The sequence below is a fragment of the Heptranchias perlo genome, chromosome 8 (genome assembly GCF_035084215.1).
Source record: "Heptranchias perlo isolate sHepPer1 chromosome 8, sHepPer1.hap1, whole genome shotgun sequence".
NCBI lineage: Eukaryota > Metazoa > Chordata > Chondrichthyes > Hexanchiformes > Hexanchidae > Heptranchias > Heptranchias perlo.
In genome coordinates, this window is record NC_090332.1 from 73,312,268 (window position 1) to 73,337,218 (window position 24,951).

General features: G+C 43.7%; 1 protein-coding gene across 1 annotated transcript in view; it reads right to left on the bottom strand.

Moving 5' to 3' along the window:
* The window catches only part of pygb (phosphorylase, glycogen; brain), a 115,801-nt gene that overhangs the window by 12,354 nt on the left and 78,496 nt on the right, over positions 1-24,951 (bottom strand). The window contains exons 12-18 of the mRNA XM_067989313.1: positions 21,571-21,685; positions 19,265-19,366; positions 18,543-18,690; positions 12,844-12,902; positions 11,537-11,678; positions 2,825-3,032; positions 87-221 (exon numbers count right to left, since the gene is read on the bottom strand). Of these exons, the coding sequence (XP_067845414.1) occupies positions 87-221; positions 2,825-3,032; positions 11,537-11,678; positions 12,844-12,902; positions 18,543-18,690; positions 19,265-19,366; positions 21,571-21,685 (909 nt within the window). The remainder of the gene's footprint in view (positions 1-86; positions 222-2,824; positions 3,033-11,536; positions 11,679-12,843; positions 12,903-18,542; positions 18,691-19,264; positions 19,367-21,570; positions 21,686-24,951) is intronic.

A 24,951-nucleotide genomic window follows, 5' to 3' on the forward strand; every position in this document is an offset into this window, starting at 1 on the left:
GGATTACTCGTCCAGTAATATAAGCACCACGCCGTATATGTCAGTGGGTTATCCATCAGTGGGTGTATCTGTCTGATGCTAGTTACCTGTCATGGTGCATCAACATGTTAACCACATCCTTAAACAGCTCTGGTTCTTTAGGGGAGAAATATCCATTGCTGATCTGATTCATGGCTTGCCTCAGCTCTGGCAGCTTGTCGAAGTAGTCTCTGGCATTGTACCTGCACGGGACACAAAGTCAAAGAGTAAGTTGTACACTAGCCGTTCTTCCATGGGCGCAATTAAAGAACATTAGGAACAGGCCAATCGGCCCCTCGAGCTTGCTCCAACATTCAATCAGATCATTGCTGATCTGCACCTCAACTCCATTTACCTGCCTTTGTGCCATATCCTATATGGTCTACTCTTGTTCCGATAACAAAAGTTTCTGGTAATATTTGTTCTCAGGTTAACAGCTACAGGACTGATTCCCCACTGGTGCATGAAATACAATGATTACAGTTTTAACTAACATGACCATTTAGCTCAGTTACACAGTAACTTAGGAACTCTGGGAGGTTAGCATGTACATAGGATATTGTAAAACAGATGAATCAAAATCTTTGAAAGCACTTCAGCTGTACAACAACAGATCTGTAGGGAAATTCAAAATACGACAGCAAACAACGTTTGAATGACCTCTCAGTTTAAAAAGTACAGAGCACAAGGTGGTACACTGACACAGTGCACTGAACTGGGTCTGTATACTTTAGAAAAGTGTAGACTTGGGCGATTTGATCAAGGTGTATAAAATAATGAAGGGACTAGATTGTGTTTATGTGGATGAATTATTTCAACTGGAGGGATCTGGGATCGGGCTAACAAGTTACTTTAGGGAAGAATTAGATTGAATGTCAGGCAGTTCTTCTTTTCCCAGAGAATAGTGGACCTCTGGATCAGGCTACCGGCTCGTGTGGTGAATGCTGATTGGCTAAGTTCCTTCAAGAGAGAGCTGGACCTGTTTCTGGGGCGGAGATCACCTCATACAAAAGGTAGGTATCCAGTAATATAAATCAGGGCCAATGTAATCTCCTGGACTAGTTTCGATTGCCTAAAGGGGTTAGAGAGGAAATTTCTAGTTCTCCCCCCCCTAATTGGCCTGGGTTTTCAATCTGTTTTTTCGTCTCTCCCAGGAGATTACATGGCTCTGGATGGGTGGAAACTGTCTGAATCGTGATGCACAAGACATCATAACTACATGGGCCAGGCTGGATGGACCAGTCGGTCTTTTCCTCTCCGACATTTTCGAATGTTTGTATATATGTACTTTTCTTTCTTCACAATCCTTTCCTCACCAATCTCCTGCAAAAGGAGCAATGCGGTGTCAGCATGGCTCAGTTGGTAGCACTCGCGCCTCAGAGTCAGGAGGTCGTGGGTTCAAGTCCCACTCCAGAGACTTGAGCACATAATCCACACTGACACTGCAGTGCAATATTGAGGGAGTGCTGCACTGTCGGAGGTACCTTCTTGCGGATAAGATGTTAAACTGAGGCCCCGTCTGCCCTCTCATTTGGAGGTAAAAGATCCCACGGAGCTATTTCGAAAAAGAACAGGGGAGTTCCCCCTGATGTCCTGCTGGACAATACTGATCCCTCAAACAACATCACCAGAACAGATTACCAGGTCATTCATCTCAATGCTGTGCGCAAATTAGCTGCTACGACAATAATTACACTTCAAAAGCATATAATTGGCTGTAAAGAGCTTTGGGATGTCATGAAGTTGTGAAAGGCGCTATATAAATGCAAGTTCTTTCTTGCTTCTTTGACTGCAGATTCCTGCACCACTCTGATCAATACAGCTTCACCATTTTTCCCCAATAGGTTCCATTTGGCTGGATCAGGTAAGATGAGTTTTTCCTCTTCCTGAAGTAAAAATGCCTCACTTCACCCAACTGAGGAAAGCGAGTGCCATTAACAGGCATCCCTGGGACATGAGCAGGTAACACATCTCCTGGGCAGTCAAGCGCTCTGTTACGGGCCATTCCAAACAGGCGTCGAACTAGAAACACCATCGATTGAGTTACGCAAGAACAGCGAGCGACATTCACAGAAATGCTCCGCCCTGCATCTTACAAGAAGAATAATGACGTGACAAGATTTGGAAGGTGTCTGTGGGAACTAGTTATCAACAAATGCAAGTGGCAAATGTGATTTACAATTCACAATTACTGTCGCTTAGTAAAATGGTAATCGAACTGACAGACAAGCTGGGCAATTTGAAAAGAGGAAGAGGAGGGAGAAGGAAGGAAGGAAAGAAGGTCTTGCATTCATATGGCACTTTTCACAATCTCAGGATGTCCCAAAGCGCTTTACAATCAATGAAGTAATTTTGAAGTGTAGTCACTGTTATAATGTAGGAAATGTGGCAGTCAATTTGCACACAGCAAGATCCCATAAACAGCAATGTGATAATGACCAGGTCGTCTGTTTTTAGTGGTGTTGGTCGAGGGATAATTGTTGGCCAGGACACTGCGGAGAACTCCCCTGTTCTTCTTCGATTAGTGCCGTGGGATCTTTTACATCCACCTGAGAAGGGCAGACGGGGCCTCTGTTTGACGTCTCATCTGAAAGACGGTGCCTCTGACAATGCAGCACTCCTTCAGTACTGCACTGGAGTGTCAGCCTGGATTTTGTGCTTAAATCTCTGGAGTGGGGCTTGAACCCACAATCTTTTAACTCAGAGGCAAGAGTGCTACTAATGAAGCACAGCTGACATTATATAAAGACAACGGGATCTCGAATGTGTCTTGCAGCAAATCGTTATCTGTTAATTTAATACCAACCCCTTTCTATCAAGTGCGTCAACCTCGTCCACTCTCATCCCGAAGATGAAGAGGTTCTCCTCTCCTGCCTCTTCCGCCATTTCTACATTAGCGCCGTCCATGGTCCCTATTGTCAGGGCTCCGTTCAGCATAAACTTCATATTCCCTGTGCCCGAGGCCTCTGTACCAGCCGTTGAAATCTGTTCGGACAAGTCGGACGCAGGGATCACTGTTACGAGAAAAGGGGGGAGGGGGAAAAAAAGCAACAGCTCAGTTCTATTGTTTTGCAATGTTGGAAAATGCCTCGTTTTCAATGACTCAACTCTCCCTGGCTGGATTGGTACTTTCAAGTTCTAGCTCCGCCCTACAACAACAACTTGCATTTATACAGCGCCTTTAACATAGTAAAACGTCCCAAGGCACTTCACAGGAGTCATGATGTGGAGATGCCGGTGATGGACTGGGGTTGACAATTGTAAACAATTTTACAACACCAAGTTATAGTCCAGCAATTTTATTTTAACTTCACAGGAGTGTTATCAGACACAAACTGACACCGAGACACATAAGGAGATATTAGGACAGATGACCAAATGCTTGGTCAAAGAGGCAGGTTATAAGGAGGGTTTTAAAAGAGGAGAGGTGAAGAGGTTTAGGGAGGGCATTCTAGAGCTTGGGGCCTAGATGGCTGAAGGTACGGCCGCCAATGGTGGGGTGAAGGAAGTGGGGGAAGCACAAGAGGCCAGAATTGGAGGGACGCAGAGTTCTTGGAGGGTTGTAGGGCTGGAGGAGGTTACAAAGGGAGGGGCGAGGCCATGGATGGATTTGAACACAAGAAAGAGAATTTTAAAATCGAAGCGTTGCAGGACCGGGATCCAATGTAGGTCAGCAAGCACAGGGGTAATGGGCGAACGGGACTTAGTGAGATAGGATACGGGCAACAGAGTTTTGGATTAGCTGAAGTTTATGGATGGTGGAGGATGGGAGGCTGGTGAAGAGAGCATTGTGTTGGCCAGGGGCTGCAGAAAACTACTGAGTTTATTTCGAATTGCTAACATTCTGCAAGACATGCCAGATCATCGACACAGATACCACCATCACACGAGAGGACACCACCCACCAGGTACATGGCTCATACTCCTGTGACTCGGCCAACGTTGTCTACCTCATACGTTGCAGGAAAGGATGCCCCAGAGCATGGTTCTGCCTCTCTCTGTTTGTTTTTTTTTGGTTGTTTGTATATTCGGTGGTACTGTAGGTAACACCTCTCTGTCTGAACACTTTGATTGCCTTGGCAACGGGCAGTTGGAAAGATTATCTGTAATCACCAGGTATTGTTCTGTGATTTATAAATGCGAAAGGTTCGAGGATTTCTTGACATTCACCTGAGGAAGGAGGAAGTCTCCGAAAGCTTGTGATTTTCAAATAAAATTGTTGGACTATAACTTGGTGTTGTAAAATTGTTTACAATTGTCAACCCCAGTCCATCACCGGCATCTCCACATTCAGGCAAAGAGACTAACTTTTGAACTGAAGTGACCTGGAGTTCAGTCACTGGTCTGAGCTGGCCGGAACCGGTTTGAATTAGTTACGCTTCTAAGGGACAAAGGAGATGTGATGAGACACCAGTCCTTATTTAGAAAAGGAGTAATGAGGTGGTGCTACCTAACCCCTTGGAACAGAGCCAATCAGGGGATAACACCGACCACTCGAGGAACTTTAAGCCAACAGGAGAAAGACAGCATCATTCGAAAAGACAGGCTTGGAGTTAAAACTGGAGAATTGCAGGCTTGGTGGCATTGTGTGCGAAACTCCGGAGACTAATCATCGCGAAAGTGGGAGACCCTACGTCAGGGACGTAGAGACAATGTCAAGAGAGAGAGAACGGAACGCCTGGCCAGCGCCAGATCTCCTTTCTGGGTAATATAATATCCTTTCTATTCTGTGACCACTCGGAGTGTTAGTCAGAGAAATCTAGTGGGCGTGCGTTTAAATCCTAGTTTAAGTATAAAACTGTATAACCTGCTGTAAACTGCATGCCTATATCTAACCAGACGTATAAGCAGTATGTACATGATCTAATAACGTTAATAAAGCGAATTGAGAATTAAAAGAGAATTGACTCTTCTCTTCATACTAAGCCAATAACTGTAACCGGTGACCTCCGGTCAACAATTGGAATAGTTGAGGTAACAAAAGCACGGATGAGGGTTTAACAGCAGCAGATGGGCTGAGGCAGAGGCAGAGACGGGTGGTATCCCTAAAGCTGAAGTTGCTGGACCCTGGGAAAGAGTGCTGCCAAGGCACAGTGCACACCCAGCTGGTGCTGTGTTGTCCTGTGGTCGGGTGGCTCTGCGTCAGTTCACAGGTTGATACCAAGTTGCAGGCCATTAAAAACAAATATTGTTTGCTGTTGGATAGAGAGGGCTCCTCCCTATCAGTGACATCATGGGACAAACCTGCAGGGTAGGAGGCAGTTTCCATGGAGTAGCAAAGTTGATTTAGAATCAAACAGCACAGGAGGAGGCCATTCGGCTCATCGTGCCTGTGCCGGCTCTTAAAAAGAGCTATCCTCTGCTCTTTCCCCACAGCCCTGCACATTTTTCCTATTCAAGTACTATCCAGTACCCTTTTGAAAGTTACTATTGAATCTGCTTCCACCATCCTTTCAGGTAGTGCGTTCCAGATCATAACAACTCTTCTTAATTTTTTTTCCTCGGCCGTCAACGAGGAAGTACTTTGAACACAAAATACTTTCCATGATTTTCCTTCACTTTTAAGGAGAAATATATCTAACCACTCGATCAACAAAACACATATATAGTGTTGTTCACTTCTTCTGGTACTGTTGAAGAATAAACTACTTTAAGTACAATTATAGACAAACTGAACTGTGACTTTCACTCAATGGTGTCAATACTTTTTTTACTCAAGTCGATGCCAGAAAAAGAGCATTAAAACTATTCTATATTTATCTCAGGGTTCAGCTGTGGCTCAGTGGTAACATTCTCACCTCTGAGTCAGAAAGTTGTGGGTTCAAATCCAGAGATTTGTGCACAAAATCTAGGCTGACGCTCAGTGCAGTCCTGAGGGAGAGCTGCACTGTCGGAGGTACCATCTTTTGGATGAGTGTTAAACCTGCCCTCTCAGGTGGACATAAAAGATCCCCCGGCACTATTTCAAAGAAGAGCAGGGGAGTTCTCCCCGGTTTCCGGAACCATATTTATCCCTCAACCAACATCACTAAAACAGATTATCTAGTCACTTATCTCATGGCTGGTTTTGGGACCTTGCAGTGCACAAATTGCTGTTTCCTACATTACAACAGTGACTACACTTCAATAGTACTTCATTGGTTGCAAAGTGCTTTGGGAAATCTTGATGTTGTGAAAGGTGCTACATAAATGCAAGTCTTTCTTTCTTAATCTGAGGTGATAATAAAACAACTAGACAGGAACTTGCACAAGCATTTCTCCAAATTGTGAATTGGGCTTCACAAGCACAGCAACCATTACACAATCACATCACCAGATCTGAGGCAGCTAATATAGTCCCACCCTAATTCAATGAAGAATGGATTCCAGTCAAGGCATCCAAAAATGGAGAACAAGAAACTACCTTTTAGATCACACTCTTATTGGGGGTTCTTCAAGGACAGAACTAAAATAGTGGACAAAGTCTGTCAAGTGGACAACATTTACCAGGATCCAGGAAGGCATTTGATAAGGGTCTACGTGTGAGACTGTGAGAATCTCTTGGATTGATGGCAAATTGGATAGCTGGATTGAAATCTAGCTTAGAAATAGGAAGCAGATGATAAATGGTAAAAGGCTTTGTCGGGGGTGCAGTGGGGGGGATGGAGAGCAGCAAGTAGCAAAGCACTGCGGGAGTCATATATGATCCAGGAGGGATGTACTTCTTGTAATAATGTTATAAAATTTGATGAGGATATCAAGCTTTATGGCCAGGTGACAAACGATAGGGGAATAAACTACACTCAGAGAGACTGGAATCAATCAAACTGATGGGTCAAGAAAGTCCAATAAACTCAAATGTATGAGATACATAAGATAATGTATATTGGATAAGGAAACAGCAGATGTGTACAAAATGAAACGATGTCTAGTAGCACAAGTGGAGAAAGAAAATGGTTTGAGAGATTGTTGATTATTCACTGAAACTCTGCTGCCCGTATCCTAACTCGCACAGAGTCCAGTTCACCAATCACCCCTATGCTCGCTGACCTACATTGACTCCCGGTCCGGTAACACCCAGATTTTAAAATTTTCATCTTTGTTTTCAAATCCCTCCATGGCTTCACCCCTCCCTATCTCTGTAACCTCCTCCAGCCCTACAGTCCTCAGATATCTCTGCGCTCCTCCAATTCTTGTCTCTTGCGCAAAAACGATTTTCATCGTTCCATCATTGGCGGCTGTGCCTTCAGCTCCCTAGGCTCTAACCTCTGGAATTCACTCCTTAAACCTCTCCGCCTCTCTCTCCTCCTTTAAGACCCTACTTAAAATCTACCTCTTTGACCAAACTTTTGGTCACCTGTCCTAATATCTCCTTATGGGGCTCATGCATTTTTTGTTTGATAATGCTCCTGTGAGGTGGCTTGGGACGTTTTACTACATTAAAAGGCACTATATAAATGCAAGTTGCCGTTGTTGCAAGTTTCCAGTCAATGTGAAGCTGTTCACACTCAAATACTAGAAATCTCTCAAGGGCATTTGACAGGAGGGCCTAACAGGTTATTCTAACTTTCTACCGATCACTGGCGAGGTCTGATTTGGAATGCTGTGTACAGTTTTGGACACCCTACCTTCAAATGACATTGATACACTCGAGAATGCTTTGAGAACACTGACAAGAATGATTCCAGATTTAGGCCTCTAAATTACAAAAGAATCTGAAGAACTGAAATTGCTTTCATGGACTGGATTAGATCATGTAGATGCAAATGGACCAATTCACTCAAGAGTTGTGAACAAAGAACACAGATTTGAGGTTAGCAAGCCTCAGGCAAGATTAAAAATTCCACACTAACTTGCCACCTCCCCATCCCTTGCAAACACTATTTGATCCTATGTTCATTACCACCTTCAAAAATGGAGCTGTTAAATATCTGGTTGGATAGGATCAGTGATTAAAGATAGGTATGGTCTGTGATCATAAATAATGGTGCACATTTTTAATATTCAATCTCGGGATGTGGGCGCGTTGGCAAGGCTGGTAGTTATTGCCCATCCCTAGCTGCCCTGAGAAGGTGACGGTGGGACTTCTAGAGGTTTGGCACAACTGAATGGCTTGCTAGGCCACTTCAGAGGGCAGTTAAGAGTCAACCACGTTGGCGTGGGATTGGAGTTACAAATAGGCCAGACTGCGTAAGGATGGCAGGTTTCCTTCCCTAAAGGACATTCGTGAACCAGGTGGGTTTTCACGACAATCTGACAATTTCATGGCCACGTTTACGGATACAAGCTTTTTATTTTCAGATTTTTTTTTTTTAAAACTGCACTCAATTCTCAAACCGCCATGGTAGGATTTGAACTCCTGTTCTCCTGATTATTAGTCCAGGCTTCTGGATTACTAGCCCAGTAACCATAACAACGACACTACTGTACCCACACATAGCTCCATATTACCGCAAAAGAGACAGTGGGGGTGGGTTAACGTTATCTTTTGAAGGAAGTAGGCTGAGGTTAAATAGTGGAGAAGTGAGGATGGATGAATGGTCTGTCCTTGATTTGTCCCTGGGATCAGGGAGTATTTATATAGAACTTTGGCTCAGGAGATTAAATAGACGGAGTAGGGTCCACGATAGGATACGTTGTAGTTAGTCTGTGGAAAGAGCATCAAAGGTCTTTGCTCATTCGTACTTTACTCTTGAGGGTTGAAGTTCTCTCAGCCCACTCTTCAATATCAGAAGTCTTCATTTCACTTGAGAAACTATTTCCTCTGGTGGGTGAATCCAGAACAGGGGGGCATAACCTTAAAAATAGAGCTAGGCCGTTCAAGGGTGTTGACAGGAAGTACTTCTTCACACAAAGGGAAGTGGAAATCATAGAATAGAATCATAGAAAGTTACGGCCCATCATGGCCGCGCCGGCCAAAAAAGAACTATTCAGCTCAATCCCACTTTCCAGCACTTGGTCCATTGCCCTATAGGTTACAGCACTTCAAGAGCACATCCAAGTGCTTTTTAAAATGAGTTGAGGGATTCTGCCTCTGTCACCCTTTCAGGCAGTGAGTTCCAGACCCCCACCACCCTCTGGGTGAAAAAATTTCTCCTTAGCTCCCCTCTACTCCTTCTACCAATTACTCTAAATCTATGCCCTTGGTCACTGACCCCTCTGCTAAAGGAAATAGGTCCTCCCTATTCACTCTATCTAATCCCATCATAATTTTATACACCTCAATTAAATCTCCCCTCAACTTCCTTTGTTCCAAACAAAACAACCCCAGCCTATCCAATCTTTTTTCATAGCTAAAATTCTCCAGCCCTGGCAACATCCTTGTAAATCTCCTCTGTACCCTTTCTAGTGCAATTACATCTTTCCTGTAATTTGGTGACCAGAACTGTACGCAGTACTCAAGCTGTGGCCTAGCCAATGTTTTATACAGTTCTAGCAAAACCTCCCTGCTCTTATATTCTATGCCTCGGCTAATAAAGGAAAGTATCCCATATGTCTTCTTAACCACCTTATTCACCTGTCCTGCTACCTTCAGGGATCTGTGGACATGTGCTCCAAGGTCCCTTTGTTCCTCTACACCTCTCAGTATCCTCCCATTTATTGTGTAGTCCTTTACCTTGTTTGCACTCCCCAAATGCATTACCTCACATTTCTCTGGATTGAATTCCATTTGCCACTTTTCTGCCCACCTGACCAGTCCATTGATACCTTCCTGCAGTCTACAACTTTCCTCCTCACTATCAACCACAAGGCCAATTTTTGTATCATCTGCAAACTTCTTGATCAAGCCCCCCACATTCAAGTCCAAATCATTAATATATACCACAAAAAGCAAGGGACCTAGTACTGAGCATTGTGGGACCCCACTGGAAACAGCCTTCCAGTCGCAAAAACACCCGTCGACCATTACCCTTTGCTTCCTACCACTGAGCCAATTTGGGATCCAACTAGCCGCTGTGCACTTTTACTTTTTGACCAGTCTGCCATGTGCGAACTTGTCAAAGCCTTGCTAAAATCTATGTACACTACATCAAACGCGTTACCCTCATCGACCCTCCTTGTTACCTGCTCAAAAAATTCAATCAAGTTAGTCAGACACGACCTTCCTGTAACAATTCCACGCTGACTGTCCTTGATTAAGCCGTGCCTTTCTAAATGATGATTTATGCTGTCCCTCAGGATTGATTCCAATAATTTGCCCACCACCGAGGTTAGACTGACTGACCTATAATTACTCAGTCTATCTCTTTCTCCCTTTTAAAGCAACGGTACGCCGTTAGCAGTCCACCAATCCTCCGGCACCATGCCTGTAGCCAGGGATAATTGGAAAATAATGGTCAGAGCCTCTGCTATTTCCTCCCTTGCTTCTCTTAAAAGCCTGGGATACATTTCATCCGGGCCTGGCGACTTATCTACTTTCAAAGACGCTAAACCCCTTAATATTTCCTCTCTCACTATGTTTATCCCATCCAAGATTTCACACTCCTCCTCCTCCTCCTCAACTACAATCTCTGCATCGTCCCCCTCTATTGTGAAGACAAACGCAAAGTATTCATTAAGAACCATACCCACATCTTCCACCTCCACACATAGGTTACCTTTTTGGTCTCTAATAGGCCCGACTCTTTCCTTAGTTATCCTCTTGCTCTTTATAGATTTATAAAACATTTTTGGGTTTTCCTTAATTTCTCTTGCCAGTATTTTTTTCATGCCCTCTCTTTGTTTTCCTAATTTCCTTTTTAATTTCACCCCTGCATTTTCTATGCTCCTCTAGGCTTTCTGCAGTATTGAGCTCTTGGTGTCTGACATAAGCTTCCCTTTTATGCCTTATCTTACCCTGTATGCTCCTTGTCATCCAAGGGGTTCCAGATTTGGCAGTCCCACCCTTTTTCTTTGTGGGAATATGTTTACTCTGAACCCCTTGAATCTCCCCCTTGAATGCCTCCCACTGCTCTGACACTGATTTACCTTCAAGTAGCTGTTTCCAGTCCACTTTTGCTAAATCACTTCTCAGCTTAGTAAAATTGGTCTTTCCCCAATTTAGAACTTTTACTCCTGTTCTATCTTTGTCCTTATCCATAACTATGCTGAATCTAACTGAAGTATGATCACTACCACCAAAATGCTCTCCCACTGATACTCCTTCCTCTTGCCCAGCTTCATTCCCTTAAACTAAATCCAGAACTGTCCCCCCTCTCTTGTTGGGCTTGCTACGTAAATCTGGAACTCCCTCCCCAAAAAGCTGTTGAGGCTAGGGCAATTAAAAATGTCAAAACTGAGATAGATTTTGGGTTACGGGTAGATGGAGTTAAGATACAGATCAGTCATGATCGAAGTGAATGGCTTATCAGGCTCTAGGGACTGAATGGCTTTCTCCTGTTCCTATGTTCTTCTACGATTTTGTTACAGAAATTTACAGCTAACAGTTTCTGAAAATCTAACTGATCAGATCTGCTTCTGATGGTTTTCGTTTTCTCTCTCTCAATAGCCAACAAGTTTAAACAAACACAGGAGAGGGTTAGATTCTTCTCTGTGGTACCTTTCTCAGCCAGAGACACCCGGTAGTTCTCCAGGAAAATGACCTTCAGTCTGTCACCCACGATGGGATCATTGTTGACGACATTTCCCACAGAGGTGATGAGTTTGATGATCATCTTGGCCATGTGGTAGCCTGGAGCTGCCTGTAAATGACCAGGGAAAACACAATGAATAGGCAGCACAGTCCAACTGTACAAGAGACATCCTGTAGTTTTACTGCCGAGATGGATATATGAAAATAAATAGGTCAGTTGGTAAATTGTCACGATATATTGACGTTATAAAGCAATATGTTTTCAAGCCATAATATACATATATATCACAAACTATGTTTATCCACTTTGAGGTAAATATAAGCAAAGTTACCATCGATTCCGAGAACTTTCTGATTCTTTCAGCTATCACTTATTTTGTGACTACACACTTAATTACAATAATATCTTCAAGTACGGTGAACTCTTCTGTAATACCCTGTTAAACGTATCCTAATTACACTACAGGATCTGAGGCGCGCACCAATAAACCTTCAACTGCTATCTTGTAACATCGTTTAATACACTTTGTCCTATAACACACAGCACTTTCATCTTCAAAATGGCATCTGATAAACAAAGTGGACTGCAAGATCTCAGTGCAACAGCAAGAAACCTGATCACTGGTTAATTCAATTGCATCTTCCATCTCTATAACTGTAGATATCTTTCAGGGGATTAATACGGTTTTGCATGGAAAAGGGGTTGAACTCCACAGGTGTTAACCTGAGCCCTGCGGTTGGATTACTGGGACGCTACAACAATAACTTGCATTCATATAGCACCTTTAACATAGTAAAATGTCCCAAGGCGCTTCACAGGAGCGATTACCAAACAAAATTTGACACCGAGCCACATAAGGAGATATTAGGACAGGTGACCAAAAGCTTGGTCAAAGAGGTAGGTTTTAAAGAGGCTCTAAAAGGAGAGAGAGGTGGAGAAGTTTAGGCAGCTGAAGGCACGGCCGCCAATGGTTTGGCAAAGGGAGTGGGGATGCACAAAAGGGCAGAAATGAAGGTGCACAGAGATCTCGGAGGGTTGTAGGAGGTTACAGAGATAAGGAGGGGCAAGGTCAAGACGGGATTTGAACACAAGGATGAGAATTTTAAAACTGAGCCATTGTTTTCGTGTTACTCTGCTTCTGAAAACAAGGACAAAGCGCATCATTCAGGCAGCTGCAAAAACAATCTTCTATGACCAGAAACATTTGCTTCTCTAACAGAACGTGTCCAGCTGCTGAAATGAGATCTCATCACGGTTCATTGCTGTTCCTTACCTTCCCTCCGATCAAGACCGTCCTTGGCATAAAGGCTTTGTTTGGTTCCTTTTTGATACCTGAAAGAGACAGGAGATCTTTTTAAAATAAAACACTGCGCATTGCTGGTACCTTTGATTTTAATTTTTGCAATTGCTGTGTAAACATCTACTATTACTACTACTGTTAGTACTAAATTCCCATCCATCAGCTCAGCATCGACGAAGGGGCCGAATTAATTTTTAAAATTTCATTCTTGGGATGTGGGCGTCGCTGGCAAGGCAAACATTTATTGCCCATCAATAGTTGCCCTTGAGAAGATGGTGGTGAACCACCTTCTTGAACTGCTGCAGTCCATGAGGTGAAGGTGCTCCCAACAGTGCTGTTAGGGTGGGAGTTCCAGGATTTTGAACCAGTGACGATGAAGGAACGGTGATATATTTCCAGATGGGATGGGATTTGACTTGGAGGGGAACTTTGAGGTGATGGCGTTCCCATGCGCCTGCTGCCCTTGTGCTTCTAGATGGTAAAACTCGTGGGTTTGGGCGGTGCTGTCGAAGAAGCCTTGGCGAATTGCTGCAGTGCATCCTGTCGATGGTACACACTGCAGTCACAGTGCGCCGATGGTGGAGGGTGAGGATGTTTAAATTCACTCCACTGCTGTCGGTTCTGAATTAGCCTGGCCGCATCAGTCATCTGTATCGCTTTCTGTGACAAGTCACTCTTGACATTGTCTACCCAGCGCTTCAGTGGTCTTCCTCGGCTTCTTAGCTCAATGCAAGTTCGAGGAACAGCACCTCATCTTTCGATGAAGCACTTTTCAGCCTTCCAGCCTCAAAATAGAGTTCAACAACTTTAGATCAGAACCACCGCTCCCATTTTCTCAGACAGCAGGTACTGGTAATGGTTCTCCTGTAACCATTTACAACTCCTCTGGACCCATCTTTTGTTTCTTTACTTGTCCCAATACCATCCCCCTTTTGCCTTGCACCATCATCCATTTTGTCATTCAATCACTCCTGTCCTCCACCCTATCACAGACCTTCCCCTTTCTTCTTTTCACCCCTCCCCCACTTTTTCCTTGGCACTGCACTTGTTTAAAAAATGTTAAATCTCTAACTTCTTGCAGTTCGAATGATAGGTCATTGACCTGAAACGTTAACTCTATCCATAGATGCTGCCTGATCTGCTGAGCGTTTCCAGCATGCGCAGTATTTTGCTTTTGTTCCTCGGCTTCTTGTTCCATGTACCTCTGTGTGTAGGGCCATGAAAGGTATTCTAGATGTTTCCATTCTTGAAACGTGCCCCAAACCATCACAGTCGTCTTCCTTGGATTTTCTGTATAAGTGTTGTTTCTAGTCCATGCAATGTTCTTATTATATCATTCTTGATTCTTTGCATCTCGGATACTCCCAGTATTCCACTCAATCAACTCATCTCTGCTGTTAGCATCTTTCGCTCGTTAACATGAACTGCCTCAGGCCAATTAAGCTGGCAAGGGTCACAGACCCCCCCCCACTCTAGATTCCTTCCCTTTCTTAGTAGTCCCCTCAACCCCCTCCCATTTTACTCAAGTTTGCGGAGGGTGGAAGATGGGAGCCCGGCCAGGAGAGCATACATGATGCTACCACACTCACTATTTGTGTCATACAAGATGTAAAAAAAAATGAAACGCTGAAGCAACTGTCCTCATATCAACATCGCAGAATGAACCCTGCACACATTAGCCTTTTTTGAAAATAAAATAATCAGTGAATTCAAACTCAGGTTAAGTTCAGGGCTGTTGAATGAATCAGAATGGTACAATGGAGATGCATTTGCATTTAGCTCTTATCCCCAACTGCAGCTTACCAAAACGGCTCAGGTTGATGAAAAACTTTTGTGCTCAAACAGTATCCTGTTACTGAACAAACAGATCATTTTTTTTGTAACGGAGGCCTCATGGTGAGCCAAGTGCAAGTAGAAATAAAATCAAGCAATGGGGCTTGTCCTCCACCCACTAACACATGTACTTTGTTCTTTGGTTTATCGTGAACTGGATAAGGACAATCAAGGAACAACAACAACAACAACTTGCATTTATATAGCGTCTTTAATGTAGTGAAACGTCCAGCGGAGCGCCTTGGGAGGGTTATCAAACAAAGTATGACACCGAGCCACATAAGGAGGTATTAGGACAGGTGACCAAAAGCCAGGTTAAAGAGGTAGGTTTTAAGGAGTGTCTTAAAGGAGGAGAGAGAGGTAGAGAGGTTTAGAGAGGGAATTCCAGTGCTTAGTGCCTAGGCAGTTGAAGGCAAAGCCGCCAATAGGAAGGAAAAGCACAGTTTGTAAGCAACCTCATATAGACCATGAAACCCGGCATTCTGTCTCTTAGCCTCGGGACCCAGCACACCTCCCACTCTCCCCCACCAATTCCTCAGTGAATCCTCCCATCACCTACTAGCATACAATGAAAGCACCATAAACTCATCACTCCCAGTCAGAAGGTCAGCCACCCCATGATACATTTTATTGAACTTCTCACAAGCCAGTACTTTTTGAGATCAATAGTCAACATATGGCCTTTGTAGGGCATTATCCTGCAGTGTCCCTTTAGGTCCATTGAGGCATTTGCACATATTTTAATCCTAGTCCTGAAAGGATTAATTAGCCCTCCATTGAACTTTACAATTTGAGGAAACATACAAACAATGACAGACAGGAAAAGATCTACTGGTCCAGCCAGCCTGTCCTATACAGTTGTGATGTTTTGCGCAACACGATCCAGACACTCCATGTAATCTGGGAGAGGTTAAAAAAATTTTTTTAAAAACAAACCCAGGCCAAGAGGGCGGAAAATAAATCTGGAAGATTCTTCTCTGACCCCTTTAGAAATTATGCACGCTTAACGTTACAAATTGAGTTGCTAAATTATCCAGCTCAATATGTAACTCTGGACCACGCCCTGTTTATAGTGGAGGGCTGAGGACATGTCTCCAGCCCGTTTTTCTAGATAGAAAAAGAATTCTGCGTTGGGGAGCTGGCAAAGAGCAAGAGGTGAAAATTCTGAAACAGGACTTGGGCACGAGCGGCCTAGGGTAGGAGGCTCTTTCTTTGGGTCTACAATGCAGTGTCTTGGAATCATAAAAAGTTACGGCATAGAAGGCCATTCGGCCCATCATGTCCATGCCAAACTCCTTTGTTGTCTATTTTCTAACCTTTGTTTCCTCTGCCTTCCAAACACACTTACTGATTTTCTGCCTTCCATTTCCAGCTCTGCTTCTCTCCCTTCTGAATCTACACTCAGGTTCCCATTCCCCCCCCACACCCCTCATCTGCTCCCCCATCTCTTTGTAAAGAGTGTAGTTGTATTTAATTTTCTTTTTTTCATTGATGAATTGGCGTTTGTCAAGACATATTAGTTATGGAGGATAGAACTGTTATTTAATTACCCTGTGCCAGCACCAGATACTCCCAGGGTCAGGTACAGCACAGACCGCTGCAGAGTGAAGCGCCCTCTCCTCTGCCTCAACAATGTGCATCAGCTTCCAACCTCAAAACGACACAATGTACTGCGCCATTGTGACATTTTCCATTTCCTGCACTAGCTATTCCCATGGCCAGAGTGAGATGCCAGATTGGGACCAGTTTTACACTATAGCCCGTTTGCACCAAGCACTTTAGGACCATTCCCACTAGGTTAAGTATACTCTAGGTCCATTACCTCTAGGTTAAATCCACTCTCGGTCCATTCCCATTAGGTTAAGTAAACTCTAGGGGGGAGAAATTCAACAAGTGTCCGTTTTGGGCGGCGTACCATCCCCGCGCCTGACGGACCCTGGGCAGGCAAGATGCATGTTTGGACCCAAGGGAGCACTTACCTGCAATCAGCGTTCCTTTCCAGGCCTTGCACGTGGAATCAATGCAATTTGCACTTTCCACCACCAGAGGGATCTCAATCTCTTAAAGGGAGGCTGTTTCTTAGAAATCTCTTAAAGGTAGTTGGTACCTGTTATTTGCTGAAAATAACTGTCTACTGACTGCATGGAGTCTGAACAGAGATCATACATCGGACACGTAAAACATAGATGCAGATCCCATCCCTACGCTTACACACTGATGAGTTATGTTAAAGGTTGAATAAAGGTTGCGCACTATTAAATCCCACATCCTCCAATCTGCACACCAGACCTCATCAATCTGCCGATCTGAGTTGGTACCAGGCCTGCGAGTGTGCATGCACCCCAAGGTTCTCTGCTAATGCACCAGAGACCTTGGGTGCAAGAGGAGGACAGAAGGAGGGACACCCTATATCCACAGTGACGGGGGGGGGGGGCAAGAAGCCCTCCAGACAAATACTCAAAAGACAGTGGGAGGCAGCGGGGGACGTAGTCAATGCCAGGCCCACAGCATCATGAACATGGATGCAATGCTGGAAGAAGTTCAATGCTTTGACATGAGTGGTCAAGGTGAGTGAAGTCAACTGTCAAGTGGCGTCTCCTACCAACTGCTCCATGCACTACACCCCCCATCCCCCACATACCAACAAACTCTTTCCATCAGTACTCAACTCTTCCAATCAGATGCTTCCTCTCACCCTTACACATTACCACTGTTTCAAGCCGCCTGCCCACAACTCTCAGGCCACACACACTGGCAACTATTCAACCATGACAGGCACATCACCCAGGCACACGTCCCACTTTCTTGCAGGAGAAGGTGGCGCATATCAAGAGGCAGCAAGTGGCAGTGGCATTTAGCCCCTCGAGCCTGTTCCACCATTCAATGAGATCATGGTGGACCTGTGACCTAACTCCATATACCTGCCTTAGCCCCATATCCCTCAACACCCTTGGTTCACAGAAATCTATCAATTTCAGATTTAACATTCACAAGCGAGCTAGCAGCAACTGCCGTCTGTAGAAGAGCGTTCCAAACATCTCCCACCCTTTGCGTGTAGAAGCATTTCCTAATTTCACTCCTGCATGTCCTAGCTCTAAATGTTAGGCTATGTCCCCGCGTCCTAGTATTCAAGTGTAGGAGGCAATAATCCAACCACTAACCTGTAAATCCTGCATGGTACTTTTAAATAGCACCGGTGGGGGTCCTCCAGGCACTCTAAGACACGTTCAGATGATCGGGATTAAGACTGTACGTTGAGTTGAGCGTTAGATACCATTTTGGGACTTATCACTTTAAATCAGCGTTGCACACTGATTGAAGCCATTTTCTTCCTACTTTACATGATTCCAGCGTTTGTTATCTGCGCCTGTGCAAACTCCTATATCAAGATGGCGTCTGGTGCACATCACGCAGGAAACGTGCGTGCGCATCCAAGACGCCATCTTGGATGTCGGCGAGACCGTGTAGCGCCCGCTGTTTCGGTGCTACACGGTCCAATTTAGCGCCCGTAGTCCATTCCCACTAAATTAAACACAATCTAGGCCCATTACAACTAGGTTGAGAAAGATTAAACTCATAAGACCTTTACAGCCAGTCAGAACTGAAACCGACTTCCCAGATGTGAAAGGAATGCATATGAACTCACTGTACTATACAGTTCACCCCATGCCACCTGCTTATGTGTAAACAGTAGATAACTAGCAGTAGTTAGTGCAGATAAATGGTTGATTTGAATGTGAAGCCTTTAGTCTCCTCTTAGCAATCTAATGTACAGTCACTGACAATGAAACGCATGATGGGTGTGACGCAATATGAACAATTTGCAGATTGTGACTTACGGTTGTATAGAGTGATAACATGTAAACAGTTCAATAGCTGCCTCTTGTACTCATGGATCCGCTTTACGTGGACATCGAAGATGGAGGAAGGGTTTATTTTGACCCTGTACTCATTTTCCAAATAAGCGGCAAATTTCAGTTTGTTCTCCTGTAACAAAAGAGTGTCGTCCCAACGTTAAGACAGCGAAGACTGCCGAGAGGATTCATTAGTCCTCCATTGAAATTTACATTTATTACACACTTAATGTTACAAAATGAAGTACACTTGAAGTGTAGTCACTGTTGTAATGTAGGAAACGTGGCAGCCAATTTGCGTACAGCAAGGTCCCACAAACAGCATGTGATAATGACCAGATAATCTGTTTTAGTGATGCTGGTTAGAGGATAAATATTGGCCAGGACACTGGGAGAACTCCTCTGTTCTTCTTCCAAAAAATGCCGTGGGATCTTTTACGTCCACCTGAGAGGACAGACAGGGCTTCGGTTTCACGTCTCATCCGAAAGACGACAACTCCGACAGTGCAGCACTCCCTCAGTATTACAATGGAGTGTCGGCCTGGATTATGGGACTCAAGTGTCTGCAGTGAGGAGGAGGAGGGAGTGCTACCACTGAGCCACGGCTGACACCTAAGGCTGCGGAGATGTTACCTTACAACATGCGTGGTCTTTAGTTTCACATGACAGACTACAGAAGCAGCGTACATCTGAATTGTTTATTGTACCTGTTTAACGTTGGCCACATCTCTAATGAAAGCTTCATTGTCGACATAGTCTAGCAGTTTCTTCAGCTGGTACAGGTCTGTGAAGAAAGCGTCTCCGATCCTCTACGGGGAAAACATGAAAGCGTTCTCACTGGTTTTGTATGAAGTAGGTTGAGCCAAAGCAAGGGCATTTGCGAAGGGCTCACTTCCTCACTTTATAATAAATACAATTTGCATTTATATAGCACCCTTAACGTAGGAAAAAGTCCCATGGTGCACCACTAAATAGTGCCATGGGGCCTTTTATATCCTCCTAAGAGGGCAGACGGGGCCTCGGTTTCATCCGAAAGGCGGCACCTTCCAACAGTGCAGCACTCCCTCAGTACTGCACTGGGAGCGTCAGTCTGGATTATGCATTCAAGTCTCTGGAGTGGGACTTGAACTCACAACCTTCTGACTCAGAGGAGGGAGTGCTACCACTGAGGCAAGGCTGGAACCGAGAACAAAAGTTAAACTCAAAAGGTATTAAAGCACGTGGGGGAGGGAGAGAGCAGACAGGATAAGAGGAAGAAACAAATATGATGGGAAGAATAATAGTTTGCTTTTTTTAAAAAAAATTTTATTTTGAATTTAACCTCTATATTTAAAGTAGAAAAGCTACTAATATCTCACTAATATTATTAATGGATCTTTCAGTGTCATAGTGTGACTTGAAATCCTTGGGAGAAAGATAATTTAAGATAATTGGCAAAAGAACCAGAGGGGAGATGAAGAGAATCTTTTTTTAAGCAGCAAGTTGTCATGATCTGGAATGCACTGCCTGAAAGGGTGGTGATGGCAGATTAGATAGTAACTTTGAAAAGGGAGTTGGATATATACTTGAAAAGGAGAAATTTGCAGGGCTATGGGGAAAGAGCGGCGGTGCGGGGGGTGGGTGCGGGGGAGTGTGACTAATTGGATAGCTCTTTCAAAGAGCTAGCACAGGCTTGAGGGGCTGAATGGCCTCCTTCTGTGCTGTAAGATTCTATGAAAGAACGGCTGATTAGGGAGCACAAAGTTCTCTGGTGCTCCTGATGGACTGCTGCTAATCCATTAAGAGAAAGGCAACTATTACAACAGTGGCTCTTACATTGTGTTAGCTTGTAAATGCCAATGTCGGATCGCTTAACAATCCTTAAGTTTAATGAGTGAACAGCAGCAAACGGCCAGTGCTTAAAACTATTGTGGATGATTAAAAAAAAGATTTGTCTCTCTCATTCCTTCGTCCTTTTCTCACCAGTTTTAGGTTCTCCCCCTAGTGACGGATTCATTGAACAATCCAGTGAATGGAGGAAGAGGTGGGGCAAACAACAACAATTTGCATTTAACGTAGTAAAACGTCCCATGGAGCTTCACCGGAGCGTTATCAAACAAAGTTTGACACCAAGCCACATAAGGAGATATTAGGACAAGTGAACAAAAGCTTGGTCAAAGAGGTAGGTTTTAAGGGGTGTCTTAAAGGAGGAGAGAGAGGTACAGAGGTGGAGAAGTTTAGGGAGGGAATTTCAGAGCTTAGGGTCTAGATGGCTGAAGGCACGGCTGCCTAAAATCACAAGGCCAAGTCAATCAATCCATGGGTCTTTGTAAAATGACTCAGACATCTTCAAGCTCTGCAAATCTCTAGTTGTTGTAGCATGATCTGTGCAATAAATGAATGCAAGAGAGCAGAGAACTGCCATTGCTCCCAGTGTACTCCCAGTTTTGGGAGATAGAACCTAAGCCTTGATTGGAAACATATCCTGTACAGAAAATTAAGTTAAGGGGCTTAGTGGGTTAAATTATGAGGGCAGGTTGCATAAATTAGGTGTATAAAATGACAAAAGGATTCGATAGGGTAGACACAGAGAAACTATTTCATCAGGTGGGGGAAATCCAGAACGGGAGGGGGGCAATCTTCAAATTAGAGCTAGGCCGCTCAGGAACAAAATCAGGAAGTACCTTTTCAAACAAAGGGTGGTGGAAATCTGGAACTCACTCCCCAAAAGGCTGTGGATGTTGGGAGGCAATTGAATTTCAAGACTGGGAACAACAGATTTTTTGTTAGGTGGGTAAAATGGGACTGAGGTACAGATCAGCCGTGATCTAACTGAATGGCAGAGCAGGCCAGAGGGGCTGACTGGCCTACTCCTGTTCCTAATGTTTGTATGTTCTTAGAGTATCTCTCTCCTCCTCCAATTCACTGCAACCTTTGGATTGGATACTGTGCAGTCAGCGAAGGTCCTTTCAGAACAATTCACTGTTGATTGAGTTTCTATCCCAATCTCTGCCAGTCAACAGAGCTCTCTCACCTCAGCTATGACATCTGCAAGGCCTGGGTTACACAGCAATAGCCAACGTCTTGGAGTGATTCCATTCGTCTTATTCTGGAATTTGGTTGGCTCAACTTCGTAGAAATCCTTAAAACTGGAAATAAAAATATACAATAAGGAAAGGGTTTTATTTTCAGGTTTGGATGCTACCTTGATTTTGTGGTGACAGAGTTGGGGAGAGAAGACATTATAAAAACAATGATTAGAAATAATTTGCTTCCAGTCGCACAGGTTATTTTGGTATTTTATTCAAAAAGAAAGATTTGCATTTATATAGCGCCTTTCATGACCTGAGGACATCCCAAAGTGCTTCACAGTCAATAAAGTACTTTTGAAATGCAGTCACTGTTATAATGTAGGGCTAAAATGGCGCTAAATTCAGGGCAAAAATGGTGACGATAATTGGGCAGTAATATATATCTTTTCAAAACCTGTATTCTATTTGAAGATTACTTCATTGACAATCATGCATATGCAAATTGGAATGAGGACATTATATAATGGCACAGGTTAATCCCCAATTTACAGTACCAGATAATTTTTTTAATATATATCTCTCCCCCGCCCCCCAAACCTAACAATTGTTTTTAAATGGACTATCACGGGTTGAATCTGAGCCATGCTTTTCACATTACCTGTTCAACCAGTGACATCATCCTGTGGAACAGTCCATTTGAAAAAGAGGGTCGCAACTTAACATTGACGGTACAATGTAGCGTCAATTCATGATTTGTAAAAACTGGATTTAAATAAGGGCCATAATAGCCATAAGAATCCTGTGAAGTTACAGCATTTTTATGTTTAACAAGTACAATGATTTCCTAAAGTAAATTTGTGAATGTTACCTTGAATGCATTTTGGTAGGAAGAATGGGGAGAGGCAATATAAATTAATGGTACAATTTTAAAAGGGGATGCAGGAACAGAGAGACCTGGGGGTGTACATACATAAATCTTTGAAGGTGGCAGGACAAGTTGAAAAGACTGTTAAAAAAGCAGACGGTATCCTTGGTTTATAAACAAACGCACAAAGTACAAAAGCAAGGAAGTTATGCTAAACCTTTATAAATCACTGGTTAGGCTCCAGCTGGAGTATTGCGTCCAATTCTGGGCACCACACTTTAGGAAGGACATCTAGGCCTTAGAGAGGGTGCAGAGGAAATTTGCTAGAATGGTACCAGGGATGAGGGACTTCAGTTATGTGGAGAGACTGGAGAAGCTGGGGTTATTCTCCTTGGAGCAGAGAAGGTTAAGGGGAGATTTAATAGAAGTGTTCAAAATCATGAAGCGTTTTGACAGAGTAAATAAGGAGAAACTGTTTCCAGTGGCAGATGGGTTGATAACTAGAGGACACAGATTTAAGGTGATTGGCAAAAGAGCCAGAGGCGAGATGAGAAGACATTTTCTTACTCGGCGAGTTCTTATCATCTGGAATGCACTACCTAAAAGGGTGGTGGGACCAGATTCAATAATAACTTTCAAAAGGGAATTGGATAAATATTTGAAGGGGAAAACTTTTGCAGGGCTATGGGGACAGAGCATGGGAGTGGGACTAATTGGATAACTCTTCCAAAGAGCTGGCACAGGTACAATGGGCCAAACGGTCTCCTTCTGTGCTGTATCATTCTATGATTCTGATTGAAATCAATGGCGAATATTACTTTAATTTATGCTGTATACTTTTGCGTTGACGTATGCCCGATTAATCAAACTGAAGTGCAATACCCTGCAATTATACTGAAAGTTTACTAATAAGTGAGACTAAAAATAAACAAATATACACACACATTCATATAATTATATATCCATATAATTCATACATGACGTGGTCAGAAGGACTATTTTCTTTGTCCTGGTACAAAAGGGCTTATTTTATACCGCAGGAAGATTTTCACCATTTCCCGAGGGGCCTTGTTGCTGTGCCCTTTTTTAAAAATTCTCGTGATGTGGGTGTCACTGGCAAGGCCCATCCCTAGTTGCCCTTGAAAAGATGGTAGTGAGCATTCTTCTTTAACCATTGCAGTCCATGTAGTGAAGCTGCTCCCACAGTGCTGTTAGGTAGGGAGTTCCAGAATTTTGACCCAGCGACAATGTAGGAAAGGTGTGTGACTTGCAGGGGAATTGGGAGGTGATGGTGTTCCCATGCACCTGCTGTCCTTGTCCTTCTAGGTGGTGAGGGTCATGGTTTGGGAGGTGCAGGGTTAAGCATGCTAGAAGATGCATCCCCTTCACAAAACCATCCCTTTAACCTGACACACTTGTTCAAGTACCCCACAGATCCTGCAATCGTGCAAACCAGTTTACATGGTGACTGATCAGCCAATGTCCAGATCATCATATTTTAGCTATGACACTATCACTGAAGGTTAGTGATTTGTTACGGATTGACAACCTGTGACAAACCTCAGGATTTTTTTGGCACCCTTTTGTGATTTTTGCCTCAAATGGCATGATTTAAAAAAAATTGACTTTTTTCTTAATGGGTACGTCAAATTGTGCTGAAAGTTTGATTTTAATAATTACTTTTGGATTGTTTTTTGAAACTATGTGCCTTTAAATGACTGTTGCATTGCAACAATTTTGCACCAATCAAGTAACTCTTGATAAACAATATAGACTGGGATAATAATAATAATGTAAGGGGCAAAGAGGGGGAGGAATTTTTGAAATGTGTTGAGCAGAACCTACTTGACCAGTACGTTTCCAGCCCAACGAGGAAGGAGGCATTGTTGGACTTGGCTCTGGGGAATGAGGTGGGCCAAGTGGAGCAAGTGTCAGTGGGGGAGCATTTAGGGAACAGCGATCATTGTATCATAAGGTTTAGAGTAGCTATGGAAAAGGACACACACCACTCTAAAGTATAAATACTCAATTGGAGGAGGGTCAATTTCAGTGGGATGAGAACAGATCTGGCCCGGGTAAATTGGAATCAAAGATTGGCAGGCAAAACTGTAATTTAACAGTGGGTGACATATAAAGAGGAGATGGTTTGGGCACAGTCCAGGTACATTCCCACGAAGGAAAAAGGGAGGGCAACTAAATCCAGAGCTCTCTGGGTGACAAAAGAGACAGAGGATAAGATGAAGTGGAAAAAAGGGGCATATGACAGATGTCAGGTTGATAACACAAGTGAGAACCAGGCTGAATATAGAAAGTTCAGAGGGGAAGTGAAAAAGGAAATAAGAGGGGCAAAGAGAGAGTATGAGAATAGACAGTCGGCCAACATAAAAAGGAATCCAAAAGTCCTCTATAGGCATGTAAATAGTAAACGGGTAGTAAGAGGGGTGGGGCCGATTAGGGACCATAAAGGAGATCTACTCATGGAGGCAGAGGGGATGGTCAAGGTACTAAATGAATACTT